The sequence below is a fragment of the Balaenoptera musculus genome, chromosome 19, assembly GCF_009873245.2.
Source record: "Balaenoptera musculus isolate JJ_BM4_2016_0621 chromosome 19, mBalMus1.pri.v3, whole genome shotgun sequence".
Classification (NCBI taxonomy): Eukaryota; Metazoa; Chordata; class Mammalia; order Artiodactyla; family Balaenopteridae; genus Balaenoptera; species Balaenoptera musculus.
Window position 1 is genome coordinate 12,000,771 of NC_045803.1, and position 14,247 is coordinate 12,015,017.

The 14,247-nt window shown below is 46.2% G+C and overlaps 1 protein-coding gene across 1 annotated transcript; it reads left to right on the forward strand.

Annotated features, from left to right (window-relative positions):
• The first annotated feature begins 3,591 nt into the window (after positions 1–3,591).
• On the forward strand, positions 3,592–11,668 carry CXCL17 (C-X-C motif chemokine ligand 17). The gene is made up of 4 exons (XM_036834491.1): positions 3,592–3,889; positions 7,428–7,508; positions 8,142–8,243; positions 11,291–11,668. The coding sequence occupies exons 1-4, from the start codon at positions 3,811–3,813 to the stop codon at positions 11,386–11,388; spliced, it is 360 nt and encodes a 119-aa protein (XP_036690386.1). The 5' UTR covers positions 3,592–3,810; the 3' UTR covers positions 11,389–11,668.
• The last annotated feature ends 2,579 nt before the right edge of the window (positions 11,669–14,247 follow it).

The following is a 14,247-nucleotide window of genomic DNA, read 5'->3' on the forward strand; positions in this document are numbered from 1 at the left end:
ACCATGATTCTCCACAGCAGCTCCTCAGAGCTATCCAGACACTGTCTCCCAGGCTACAATCCTCACTTTGGCACAAATAAAACTCTTTTCTATTCTTATTATAGATTGGTTATTGATTATTTCCATAAACAGGAGTAACCAAAGTGACACCTCGAGCAAAGACCAAAGGGGATGGTGGTGAAAATGGGAGTTCTGGTTCCCAAGCTACAGAGATGCCACCACAACGGTAACGGGGGGCCACATGATATAGTAGAGCAAGAACTGGATTGAGTGAGAAGCTTGGGCTGAGATGTAGAAAGCTAAGTGCTGAAGTCGTGTCTACGTCAGGCAAGGCACCTTCTCTCTCTGGACTTCTGCCTCTCTTCATCCATAAATCGGGGGAAGGAAGAATTAATCTAAGTGACCTCTAAGGCTTATGCTATTCAAAGTGGGGACCAATAACCAGCAGGAACGGCATCATCCAAAAGCTTATTAGAAACGCAGAATCTCAGGCTCCACCAGAAAAATCAGATTTGTATTGAACAAGATACTCAGGTGATCTGTAAGCACATTAAAGTTTGGGTCACTTCCCTAAAGTGTCTGCCACTTCTACAATGCAATGGTTTCAGACTCACCTCAACTCTGTCACTTAGCAGGGGAAAAAAAAAAAAAATTTACCTAGTCACTTCACTTGCGCCCTTTTCCTAATCCTAACCAGAGCTCTCAGACTTGCCCATATCCCAGTAGAGTTTTCAGAAACACGGATGGGGCAGCGCTGCCACCTTGTGGTCATGATGAGTAAATGCACTTGATCTTACCGTTCTCTCCTGGAAAGGAGGCGGGAGGGTTGGCAGAGGGGGTGACGTCTAAGTCACAGATTAGAGAAGAGAATCACAACCACCCACAATGACTGGAAGTAACTGTCAGATAGACCTGGGCCTACATCATAGAGTAATGTCACATTTCAAATGGCAGATTTTAAATACCTAATAAAATGTGGTATGAGTGGGAATCCTGGGTTCCAGGCCAAGCTCTACCCTTGGAAACTTCAAGGAAAAAAAATCACTGTGACAGTTATTTTCAGACATCCAGCCCCCACCTGAACTCCATCAGTAAACTTGTAATTTTCCAAGGAAACTTACTTTGCTCTGACAGTTCTCTCTCATCCTGAGCAAAAATGTGTCTGATGCAGACTCGCCAAGCCTGCGGCTACTCTGTGTAGGCACAGAAATAAGCCTCATACGTTTTCACACAACAGACCTTCACATTCTTGTGAACAACCACCATACGCCCTTCCATCTTCCCTCAGCCATTTCGAAAAGGACATATTCGGAAGTTCCCTGTACTCTCCTGCCACCTTCTGAAGGGCAAGTGAAGTGGGTCAACCAGAGCAGAAACTCCGAATCCTGGGCGTGTCCCAAGCACAGCAGCAGAGCCACAGGACGACCCACATCCCCATTCTGAGCACTTCACCTGTATTTAGAAAGCCAAATTCCACATCAGCTCATGTGAGGAGATGGGTTCTCGACTTGTGCTGCTACCCAGTCATCCCATGGCTGTGTAGGTGTACACTTTTTGTTGTTTTATTTTTGAGAAATATCTATTAGAGCCTGCGATGCACTATGCGCTGGAGACACAAGGATGAATCAGACCTGGTCCCTGCCCTCACTGAAGGCCAGGTACGGAGGGAACCCAGTCCAAAGCCAGAGCATTGCGGTTACGTGAGAAACACTTTGATAGAGGTGAACACAGACTTGGGGGCCCATCTCGTCAACCCCCTGTGAAGATTGTCCACTCTGGGTTTTCTGGGCTCCCGTTTTCCTCATTTCAAGCTCAAAGTGAAAAAGAAAGAGAACGCAAGTGTCCCCGATTTTTGCAGTCAGGGTTCAACCAGACATTTCCCTCTGGATAATCCAAGATGTTGGTGGGCTCCCACTTCATCCTGACGTCCTCTCTCTCCTGTTAGAGCTTACCACACTGGCACCTGCGGCAGCCAGGCGAACAGACATTCCAGCAAGTCAGGAAACCTGAGTTTTTCTTCCCTGGCTTTGAGGCTAACTGGCTGTGATCTTGAACAAATCACGTAACTTCCCTGAGCTTTCATTTCCGCTTCCATAAAATGGAGCACCTGGACTGACTCTCCACGGGTCTATGTGTGTAGTGAGAGCCCCTCAGAGACAGCGTCACACCTCCTTCTTCTCAGGAGCCACTACCTGCAAATACCGGGCAGACATTACGGACTCAAATGCTCACTGGATGTGTGTATGAATAAATGACTCTTCTTAGAGCAACAGGAAGCATGGAATCAATCAACAAGCATTTGTGAATGTCTACTACGTATACTGTGGAGTGGGGAAACCAAATAACAGTGGGAAAATGGTTATTTCTCCCACTTTCCCTTTACCTCCTTTCTGGAAGGCAAACTTTGTAAGTCACAAAGACTGTGCTGACACAACTAAAGTTCTCAAGATGAGCTCTAATTAGTTGTCAATATTAACAAGAGAAGAGTCTGACTCTTTTCCAGGGAGAAGCCACATCAGTGGTTTACATCAGACCAAGCGCAGACCGAGCCTCCAACTCGAGGACAATCTCCACTGCCTAGCACGGTGCCTGCCACCTGCAGACGCTTTATAAACTTTGTAGTAGCAAAGTCTACAATCAACTCTCCAACATGTCCACAGGCAGAAATAATCTGAAATTGAGAGGGTAAGAATGAGCAAAATCCACACCTGGCCTCTTCCCTCCTCTTGGCTGGAACAAAAGTCACACCACCTTTACTCACTCCTGCCTGGAGGAGCCAGGGAGGACTTCCTTGTTAACCTTCCCCTCAGCCCCACAAATATCACCCAGCACTTAAGTCCAGCCTCCCCCCATCTTTGAACCCATTTCCTGAAGCCTCTGGAATGAGTCACACTCAGTAAGTGCTGATGTTGTGTACTCTCGATGTTTGCTCCAAGTAGTATCACCTCCTTTCGCTTTGGGCTGTTTCCAAACAAGGTCTGAAACAAGAGCCCCAGCAGCCTGGGCAAACACCTTCCCCACTGTGGCTCCTGTTTCTCAAACCCTCTTGGACCTGAAGCCTTGAGGGTCTTCCACCAACCCAGTTCCCTCTCCTTTAGGCGGGAGCCACGAGGCTACAGCCACCTGCCTGACCAACAACAAGGAGGCCTGCTTTGACCCAGTGCCCCAGGCCAGGATTCGGGGCAAGAGAGAAGAGCCTCTCCTCCTCGATCCTCTCTGTTTCCCTCCTTATGTGGCTACAGAATTGGAGGAAATTGTAAACAGTGGGGACACAGCAACTTCCCAAACAACAACACTGCTATTGCTGATCCAAGGACGGGAGTGGGGAGGACGGAGGGGAAACACGCTGTGTGATTCTCTCTTTGCCAGCCCTTAGCACTCTCTTTCCTGACAGATACTAAGCTAGAAAATGTCACTCACATGTATAAGGAAATTCAAACAAGGAAAAAGACTTGGGGAAGAAATCATAGCACACTGGGGGGTAGGGAGGCGGGAGGGAGGAGGGGAGGGGCTGAGAACTGCTGCCAAGTTATCAGTCACCCTCTCATGTTCCTAAGAATATGCTTCACTCCTTCTCTTTGGCCAGTTTTACCTTCCATATTCCCATAAATCACATGGCCCAGTAACCTAATGAGACCAACGTCACTTGGCCGTTCTCGCCCTCTAATGGGAACACTGGCCTGGGAGTAAAGCGCAGACCCCCAAGCCACGTACCACGCACGGCCTGAGCCACTCCAAGAACTCGGGACCCTCTCACTGGGAACCTTCCACACACTCTTCAAGCAACGCACAGCAGCACCAACAGTTGAAATGAAAGTTCTAATCTCTTCCCTCCTTCTGTTGCTGCCACTAATGCTGGTGTCCACGGTCCACAGCAGCTCAAATCCAGGTAAAAAAAAAATTTTTTTCTATGAAAGATAAAGAGGGGGGAGAAACATGGCAAAACAGAAAAGAACATGACCACACAGGCAGTAAAATGTAGCCCCTTTAGGTTACAGGGATTAGGGGCAAGTTAGCCTATCTCAGTGCCCGTTTCTTCATTTACAAAAAGGAAAGAACTGTACATAAATCCAAAGAGTGTTGTGAAAGTTAAAGAGGTCCGTGTGCATGGAAGTGTCTGCAACTGTAGCTGGCGGGGGAGAAAAAAATAATGGCCCAACAGAGATTTGCTGCCTCACCTGCCCCCAATCCCTGTTCTAGAGAGTAATGAATGTCCCCAGGGCCAGGCTTGGAGGCAGTGGTGGGAGGGTGTTGAAGGCAACTGTACAACCACAGACAATAAGTCATCCTCGATTGTATTCTTTACAGTGCACCAGACGTGCCCCAAATATTTTTAATGCTATTTCACGGTATGGTGATAAACTAGAAAAATCACACCACCAGGTAGTACCCATGTTTGAAACTGTAGCCACACCAAGCCCTGTTTGAACAACTCACCTTTGGGAAGCAGACCCTGGGTTAGGGGCTCCGAATCGGCTCCACTTTTCACTACAGCTGAAGTGGCCTCACCCTTAGCAGAACAGCTGTGCAGAAGAGACCTCATCCCGACCTATGTCTCCACTCGAGGGGAACATCTCCCCAAGGGCTACTTTGAGGTGAAATAGCTTTGTTATATATTGAGCATCAACTCTGTCCTAAAATCAGGAGTTCTCCTGACTCCACCCCAATTTCCAACATTCCCTCCCTATAGAGAGAGCTCTCTGGAAGCTGCTGGGCCCCCCAGCCCTGGGGTCTAGACCACCATTCTGGAAGGGAAGGCTTTTCCACCACTATGACAGACACCAAGGCTAGAGTCCTCAGCCTGGATTCCAAGCTCCAGCCACAGCTGCCTTTCCAGTCCAGCCCTCCTCGCACTAAGTGCTCTGTGCTCCGCTCAACTAGACCTCGGGCTGCTCCCGAGCTGCTCTTGTGCTTTCCCACCAGCTCAACTTTGCTCACAAAACCCACCCCAAGCCACCTCCTCCCACAGCCTCCCTTGATTCGTCCCAGGACCATATGTGACCCCTCCCTCCTGTGAACAAGCTTAAGCCTAACTCGACTCTCTGCCCTTTTCATGTTCTACCTTAAGTTGGTGTTGGTGTGCCTCTCCCACCTCCACCCCTGCCCTTCTACACTGTAACCTCCCCTCTGGCACAATCTGGTGTATTGTTTCCACGTCCCTCATGCTATCCCGCACAGTGCTCAGTAAATATTTGCCAAGTGAAAGAATCAATCCTCAGGTTTCTGAGTTCAAAATGTTGCCCTTAGGAGACTCGACACCCGCGTTTCATAGCAGCCCCACTGACATTAGGGCTGGATAACTCCTTGTTGTAAGGAGGGGGAGCTGCTCTGTGCTTTGTAACCTGTTTAACAACATCCGCATGGCCTCCACCTGCTAGAAGCCAAGAGCAGCCTCTCCCCTACCACCCTCCCCCGCCCAGTTAGTACAGCCAAAAATATCTCCAGACATTGCCAAATGTCCCCTGGAGGGGGACCCACTGCCCAGTGGAGCCAGTGCTCTCTACCAATAATTCTCAAACATGGCGACACGTTTAGACTCACCTGGACCTTGACACTCAGACTTGAATTGAGGGGAATGGTGATCTAAATCCTGGCTCCATCACTTACTTTGAAACCCTGGACAAGATGCTTAACATTTTTCAGCCTCAGTTTTATCTTCTTAAAATGAATAAAATACCACTTAGCGCGTACAACTGTTGTGAAGAGTAAACTATGGATAATGTGAACCTAATAAGGGTTCAGTAAATGGACTGGTTATCACTTCATTAAAAAATTATATGCAAGAAACACACCAAAATTCCAACAGCTGATAAGGGTAAAGATTTCTTCATTTTTACTTTACAAATTTTCTCTAATATAGTTATATTGCATTAAAAACGAAAAAGAAAAACTTCTCAATGAAGGGGTTCCACTAATAATCTCCAAGTTTCCTTCTGGCTCTAATATTCTGTGGCTTTTCTCTGGAACCAGAAGTAGAGGTCAGGTGACAGTGATATAGTAGAAAAGTTTAGACAGCTGGGGTTATGCCCGTTGAAATTACTTTAACACCACTCAAAACAGCACATGAAAACACTTGGAAACCAGCACTTGGTGAAATGATGCAACACCCTTCATCTGTGTGGCAGAAAGGGCAGAAAGAGTCTGGGAAATAGGAGAGCGGGATTGAACCGGATGCTGCTCTAAGGGCCCTCTCCAGACAACTTGTCCATCCGCTTATCAAACAAACATTTACCACGTGTCTACCATGTGTCAGGAGCCCTGTAGCTGAATGACTACTGAGCCATTGGTTCAGAAAAATTTTTAGTTTGCTAGGACCGCCATAACAAAATACCACCGACTGGGAGGCTTAAACAACAGCAACTTATTTTCTCACAATTCTGCTGGCTGGAAGTCAAAGATCAATGTGTCAGCAACTTTGGTTTCTTCTGAGGCCTCTCTCCTTGGCTTACAGATGGCCATCTCCTTGCTATTTCCTCACCTGGTCACTCCTCTGCGCATGTCCATGCCTGGTGTCTCTTTGTGTGCCCAAATCTCTTCTCCTTATAAGGACTCCAGTCAGATTGGATTAGAGCCCAACCATCAGGGCCTCATTTTAACTTAATCATCTCTTTAAAGGCCCTATCCTCAAATACAGTCATTCTGAGTTATTAAGGGTTAGGGCTTCAATGAATTTTAGGGGGACACAATTCAGTCCACAACACATTTCAAACAACAAACTATAACTGTGCAAGGGTAGAGCTGTATTCAAATGTGACGGGGAACCATGGGAAACCGTAATTAATTCTGGCAGGAAATATGAGCAACCCCTGTACAGAGGAAGCATCATCTGGACCCAGTTCTAGCTCAAGAATCTCTATAAAACATCATACTTGATTGTCATAAAAATATTTTAGGTATCACAAAATGGGAATAAGATAGCATCAGGTGGTAAGACAGACTTGAATAGAGGAATGGATTTGTTCCAGATGAACAAAGGTAAATACCATCCTCTTATAGTTGAACTGCGATTATGGATTCAAATACAACCAAACGTGGAGGTCAGGTGAAGTTCCTGACTGGTTTATGGAATAATCTACTCCTTGCTCTCATTCCTTAGGTCACGAGGATTGTAATGTGTGTAGGGAGGGATCTTAATGGGGGGAGGTTGTAAGGTGTTGATTAACCCCTACCTATGGTCCTCTCTTCCATCCAGAAGCCATTCTTTCTCCACCTACCTCCAGCTAAGCTTTTCTCTAGGCCAGATTTTAAACCTCAGTTCCTTATCCATTTAAAATACTCCTCTCTTGAAGCACCCTAGATCCCTGAGTAAAAAGGAAGATCAATGGAGCTGCGCTGACCTCGGTAGCACAATGATGGGGGGGGGGGGACCAATTCTCTTGGCCCCTTCCCTTTCCAGTGACTGGAAGTGACCAGTTTCCTTCCTACAGGGATTGCCAGAGGCCATAGGGACCAACGCCAGGCTCCTGGGAGGTGGCTCCAGGACGGAGGCCAAGAATGTGAGTGCAAAGGTCAGTAATCCAGTATCGACAACAGGGGTGCACCATCAGATCCCAACTTGCTCCCTTGAGTCCCTCTGGACTGGAGCAGATGTTATCTGAGCTGACCTCACCCTCTTCCCTCTCCACAAGACCATCACATGCAGCACCGACACTTATTTTCTTCCTGAGTTTCATGTAAGAGCTGGACTCCTCCAAGGTCCAGGGGGAGCTGGCTGAATCTCTGCCTCCTCTCCCTTACCCTTTTTTCCCCAACAACCCACGGCTGCCTTCCAAGACCTTCCTGGACCCCATTCTCAACCTTATTTTACTCACAGGTAGACTGAAATCAGAGAGGCAAAACGGCTTGCTTGAGGTAAAGCAACCACTAAAAAGCAGACACCTAGGTCTTATTCCTCATTTTTCAGTCTCCCGAATGATACCCTGATGCCTCCTCCAAACTTGCCACCAAATCCTTGCCCATACAGGTCAGGCAAACAACTTAGAGACCCTGGTGCTCATAGAACTGGATATCTCCACTGTTCTGTGTTGACCCTTTCCCACACCCACTGCAGTATGAAAACGAATCGAGAGGCAAGGAAGATGGCAAGTAAAGCCCTGCCTCAAACATATTAACCCTTCTAAGCAGCAACTCCCTTATTTCAGATTGGTTCCTGAGAGCCCCTAAAAGAAAACTCATGACAGTGCCTGGGCTGCCAAAGAAGCCGTGTCCCTGTGATCATTTCAAGGGCAGGATGAAGAAAACCAGTAAGTTCCAAAAGAATGACCTTCCTTAAACCAGAGCCACTCTGTGGAATCAACTAGGGATGAAGCAGGGGTTGAGAAGAGACAAGAGAAATGAAATGAAGACCAGGATAAGCACACTTCTCAGCCCTTTCTACTCAGTGTCAACTTGTGGGGGAATAGGAAGAGAAAGAAAAGCAAAACGCAATTCTCCTAATACTAGAGAGGCTTAACCAAATTCCTTAATGATAGAATGCCATTGTTTATCAAAGTGGAGGCAGATGGGGCTGTTGGGGACCTGGTCATTGATCTCTTGACGATGACACGGGTGTTGGTGTCAAACAAAATGTGATTCCTCCCTAGTCTAGGTATAATTAAATGTCATATAAAAAGAATATTGGCAAGAGTTAAACTGATTGATGTTATGATATTATCAAGAATGGGATGAATCTAGATCCTTATCACTGTTGACGGAGGTAAAATACAATTTGGTAGTACCTATCAAAAACTTAAATATGTGCATGTTTTAACCAGTAATCTCACTTCAAGAAATCTCTAGTATAGAATACTAGCATGGATATTCAAAGATATATGTACAAGAATATTAATTATAGCAGTATTGTAGTGACAAATGAACATATTAAATGCTCATCATTAACAGACTTATAGTGTGATCATTTTACAATGTATACAAATATCAAATCATGGTGTTGTACACCTGAAACTAATATAATGTTAGATGTCAATCATACCTCAATAAAAAATTCATCAAGAGCAAATTTGGCAATTCTGCACTTGTCAAAAATAATTAGGTAGGTCATTATATGTTGATTGGAAAGATGTCCACAATATATTAAGTGAATAAAAGGTGCAGAGACCCCCTATTTCAAGCCCATCACAAAAATAAATTTCAGTGAATTAAAGGTCTAAATTTGAAAGACAAACTTACAAGGGAATATTGGAGACTATATTCATGACCTTGGGGTAGGAAAGGATTTCTTTTTTTTTTTTTTTTTTTAAAGATTGATTGATTGATTGATTGCTATGTTGGGTCTTCGTTTTCTGTGCTAGGGCTTTCCCTAGTTGTGGCAAGCGGGGGCCACTCTTCATCGCAGTGCGCGGGCCTCTCACTATTGTGGCCGCTCTTGTTGCGGAGCACAGGCTCCAGACGCGCAGGCTCAGTAGTTGTGGCTCAGGGGCCCAGTTGCTCCGCGGTATGTGGGATCTTCCCAGACCAGGGCTCGAACCCGTGTCCCCTGCATTAGCAGGCAGATTCTCAACCACTGCGCCACCAGGGAAGCCCAGGAAAGGATTTCTTAAACAAGTAACAAAACTTATAAATCATAAAGGAAAAGATTAATAAATTTGACTTTATTGAAATTAAGAAATTTTGGTCATCAAAAGAAGAAAATGACAAGAAGAAGAAGAGTAGGGGTATGTCTGCAAATATTAATATCGATAAAGGATTAATATTCAGGCTGATAAGGAATTCCTATAGATCTATGAAAGGGAGGCAGGAAACACAACAAATAGGCAAAAGAGTTGAGTAGGCCCTTCAGAGACAAGAAATCCAAATAGCTAATAAACATGTGACGTGGCACTCAACCTTACTAGTAACTGGGAAAATATGAATTAAAACCAAACAGAGGGACTTCCCTGGTGGCGCAGTGATTAAGAATCTGCCTGCCAACGCAGGGGACATGGGTTCGAGCCCTGGTCCGGGAAGATCCCACATGCTGCGGAGCAACTAAGCCCGAGTGCCACAACTACTGAGCCTGCGCTCTAGAGCCCGTGAGCCATGGCTACTGAGCCCATGTGCCACAACTACTGAAGCCCACGCGCCTAGAGCCCGTGCTCCGCAACAAGAGAAGCCACCACAATGAGAAGGCCGCGCACTGCAACGAAGACGCAATGCAGCCAAAAATAAATAAATAAATTTATTTTTAAAAAACCAGATCACTCCACATCATAAGATTGGCAACAATTTTTTTTGGAATTTTTGAATTTTATTTTATTTATTTTTTTATACAGCAGGTTCTTATTAGTTATCCACTTGATACATATTAGTGTATATATGTCAATCCTGAGGATTGGCAACAATTTTAACGTCTGATAATTCCATGTATTGTCAGAGAGTAGAACAGAGAAACTATCATCTCCTGCTAAAGGGAGTGTAAATTGGTAAATCACTTTGAGAAAGTGCTGGTAGTTATCTACTAAAGTTTAAGCTCTGTGACCAAGCAACTCCACTCTTAGCAATTCCATTCTCAAAAGGAATGCTTGCTTATGTACAGCGGAAGAAATGAACAAGGGTTTCATAGCAGCGTTGTTTATAACTATCCCAAACTGAAAATTTGTCAGTGAATAAATCAGTAGTAGTATATTTGAATATTATATATCTGTGAGAATGAACAATAATAAAGCAACATAATGTTGAGTAAAAGAGAAAAAAATAAGAGAGAATAGTTATAGCATGATTTGATATACATAAAGTTTAAAATAAGGCAAAATTAAACTAAATTATATGGGAATGTATAGGTAGGTGGTAAAGCCATAAAGAAAAAAAAATAATGTTTACTGCAAAAGTGGGGATTACCACTGTGAGGGGGAGAGGGAGGACAGTGAACAGATGAGGAGGAGGGTTGCTGGTAGTATTCTAGTTCCAGGCCTGGGTAGTAGTTTCATGAATATTTCTTTGTAACTACTTATTGAACTGCACATTTAAGTCTTAAGGACTTCCATAGATGTGCCATAATAAAAGATTTGTTAAAGGAACATAGCAAAAACAATATGTATAGGATAAGCTCATTTTGTTTTTTAAAGTGAACTATTATGTTTATATACAAAAACATATGGAAAACTATGTAGCAAACTAGTAACAACAGTTAGCTCTACAGAATGAGGAGTAGTGGCAGGGGTCGGGGCATCCTTTAACTTTTTACTGGATATACTTTTTCATTTTAATTTTTTCCAGGGGATGAGTCTCACTTTTAACATTTTAAAAGCTCTCATAAAAAATAAATTATAAAAATGTTTTTAACAGTAGTCTCTCCCTTTTCTTTTCACCCTAGGACACCAAAGACACCACAAGAAGCCAACCAAGCCCTCCAGAGCCTGCCAGCAATTTCTCAGACGATGTCAGCTGGCAAGCTTTGCTCTGCCCTTATAGGAGCTCTGAGAGCCCACCGTCCCGATAAAGCATTCTGTCAACAAGGCAGTGAGCGCACCTAGAAGATGCTATTCTCCCACCTCAAGCTCCCCATCCCTGTTCCCACTCCCTAAATCATCCCAAAAAGCATGTTCCCCAAGATTATTGCCCCCTCTAGTGGCTTCTTTCCTTGTCAGTCTTTTCCTGGGGCCTCCCCTTACCAGGTTTAAACTTACTTACCAGGAATTTCTGGTTGCCTAGCTGGTCCCACTGGATCTTAAATATAACCAAGCAAGTAGTAAACAAGTCAATAAATATATTTAAATGTAGTAGGTTAAAATCATTTTCAAATGGGGTCTGGAAACTCACATTCAATCCAGACAACCCACTTTACCCTGTTCATTCCAAACTCAATCCAGATTATACACATACCTCTATCCAACACCACCTTCAATCTCGCTCCAGTTTCCAACTTTGTATTCTTTTACTCATTCAACAAACCTTTCTGAGGTAAGAGCTAGGTGGGACAAAGAAAGAAGTTAAAGTAATGAATCAGACATTGTCTTACTAAAGATAATATAGGTTAAAAAAAAAACAAACCTGGCACCATTTCCTAGCACATAAAATGCCTTCAGTATTTATGATTATCATCATCACCATCGTTAATGGTCATCTGACTCTGTAAATTTCCAATCTACTACAGAAGACATACGTGCAGAGGCATAGTTGAAGGCTAGAGAGATGGTGTGGAAGATTTCACATGCCACTCAAAACAGCTTCAAGCTGTAAAAATGAGAAGATGTCTTTCTTTTTTTTTTAACATGGGAGTAAAATGATCAGAACGATAATAGAAGGAAATTAAAGCGGAAACCATTTGAGAGAATGAATACAGAGGAAACGATTACAAAAGAGTAGATCCTGCTTCCCTCTCTGACCCTTTCCTCAAACATCAGAAGGAGAGAACAGAAAAGGAACACTCCTCCAGAATCTGGCTTCTGTCATCCAGATGAAACAGAGGACTAAGCTGGGGTGCTGGCCTTATGAGAAGAAACATTTTAGCTGAGTGGTGAGTGGGGCCTCCTCTGGTAGGAGAGTGCTGGGCTCTCAGCCTCCCTCGGCTCCCAATCCCTCCTCCCACAGCAGGAGGCACATAAGCCCTGCATTTGGCACAGGAGTGGGGAGGCAGCTGTGCTCAGCCCACGTGCCAACTGCCTTAGGAAGAGCAGGGATGCCAGGATGAGGGAGTGGAACCCAAATGGAGGTGTCATCATGAGTAACCAGAGGGATCTGTGACAAAGGAGGTCTGTGAGAGCCCAGAGGAATGAAGCCTGGGAGATCAATACCTCCCTTGAGAAAAAAACAACAGTGGAGCCAGGTTCTAAGTCAGTATTTAGGCCCGTCTGAGAATCAAAGCCACACCAGACACCTATCACAGAGCCAGAGCCTGGACTAGAAAAACACCCACAGCCCAGGCGGCATCTAAGGATCAGCAGGGACCCGATGCCCAGCAGGAGCCCACTTCACAGCAGAGGCCCTCACGCAGCAGGAGCCCCCGAAGCTGAATCCCAGCAGGAACCTCCAGCACAGCAAAAATCTGCCTTGCAGCAGGAATTTCTTGCCCCACAGGAGCCTGTACCACAGCAGTCACCTCCCATCCAAAGGGTGCCCTTCAGGAAACAGGAAGCTGCCTCACAGCACAGACCTGGGCCGGGAGAAGATTCTAGAACTCAACAGGAGCCGGAATTGAGAGAGGAACCTGTACCCCAGCCAGGACCGGGCCCGGTAGAGTCACCTCTAGCTCCACAAGAAGCTGGATCAACACCTCTGGCCCAGCCTAGACCCAGACCCACAAAAGGACCACCAGCCCAGACTCAACCTACATCCCAAGAGAGACAGCGATAGTCAGACCCCGAGCCCAGCACGCAGCTCCAGCCCAGGGAGCCAAATCCCAACAAGGATCTTTGGGCCAGTGGAGATTTCTATCAAAACCAAACCAACCGTCATACAGAGACCCACTGCAGAGCAGAAGACATTTCTTGAATGGGTAGTAGATTCTGGTGCAGATTTGGATTTAGGGTTTACGTTAGAGACCAATTTGCCAGCCAAGAGGGGTGGAACAGTGGCCCAGGGAACGAAGCTGGTCTTCAAGGGGAAACCTGGTTATGAAGTGATGTCAGGATTTGGTGGGACGTCATTACCCAGTAAGAAAACCAGCAGCCAGAACCCCAGACACTACCGGAACCCAGGTAAGTTGAGCTTGGAGGAAGGGGGCCTCCCAAGGATGGTCATGCATTTGGTCAGGAAGAACTTAGACCTGCCAGAATGTCAGGTGAGCTCAGGTGACCCCGCAACAGTCCCGGCAGACACTGATCAACAGCCCCATTTGACGGAGGAGGAAGCTGAGCCCTAGAGAAGAGAGGGATCCTGCAGGAGGCTGGGCAGTTAGGGGCTGGCCAAGCCAGGATCCTCAGCTAGCCTCTGACTCCTTCCCCTGCTCCAGGCTGCCTCCCCGCGGGGATCTGGGGGAAATCAAACATAAACTAAAAAAGGCCCTGGGCGAGGGCCCCGTACTCATCCCTTGGGCCCCCAACTCTGAGCACCGCTCTGGGGCGGGCACCAAGTGGGCCACCGCGGCACCCTGCTGAACGTGGACCCTTACCCTCGCCGAGTGTCCACGCAGGCCAGGCCGAAAACCGGGCAGGAGCGACCCTTGAGCTCTCTGGATTGTCCAGTGGGCAGGAAGACACTCGTCCCCAGGGAGTCCCAGGCCCGCCGGGCCCATGGCCTCGTGGGTTGTGATCTCAGGAAGGGGGCGCCTGAGAGAGGCGCTGGAGCTCCGCCCAAGTCCCAGGCGAGGTCGGCGCTGACGGGAGGGAGAGC

Bases quoted from the DNA above. Each gene is read 5' to 3' on its own strand.
- CXCL17 (XM_036834491.1), top strand. From the start codon at position 3,811: ATGAAAGTTCTAATCTCTTCCCTCCTTCTGTTGCTGCCACTAATGCTG. The intron at 3,890-7,427 runs GTAAAAAAAAAA...TCCTTCCTACAG, and splicing joins CCACAGCAGCTCAAATCCAG to GGATTGCCAGAGGCCATAGG. The intron at 8,244-11,290 runs GTAAGTTCCAAA...TTTTCACCCTAG, and splicing joins GGGCAGGATGAAGAAAACCA to GACACCAAAGACACCACAAG.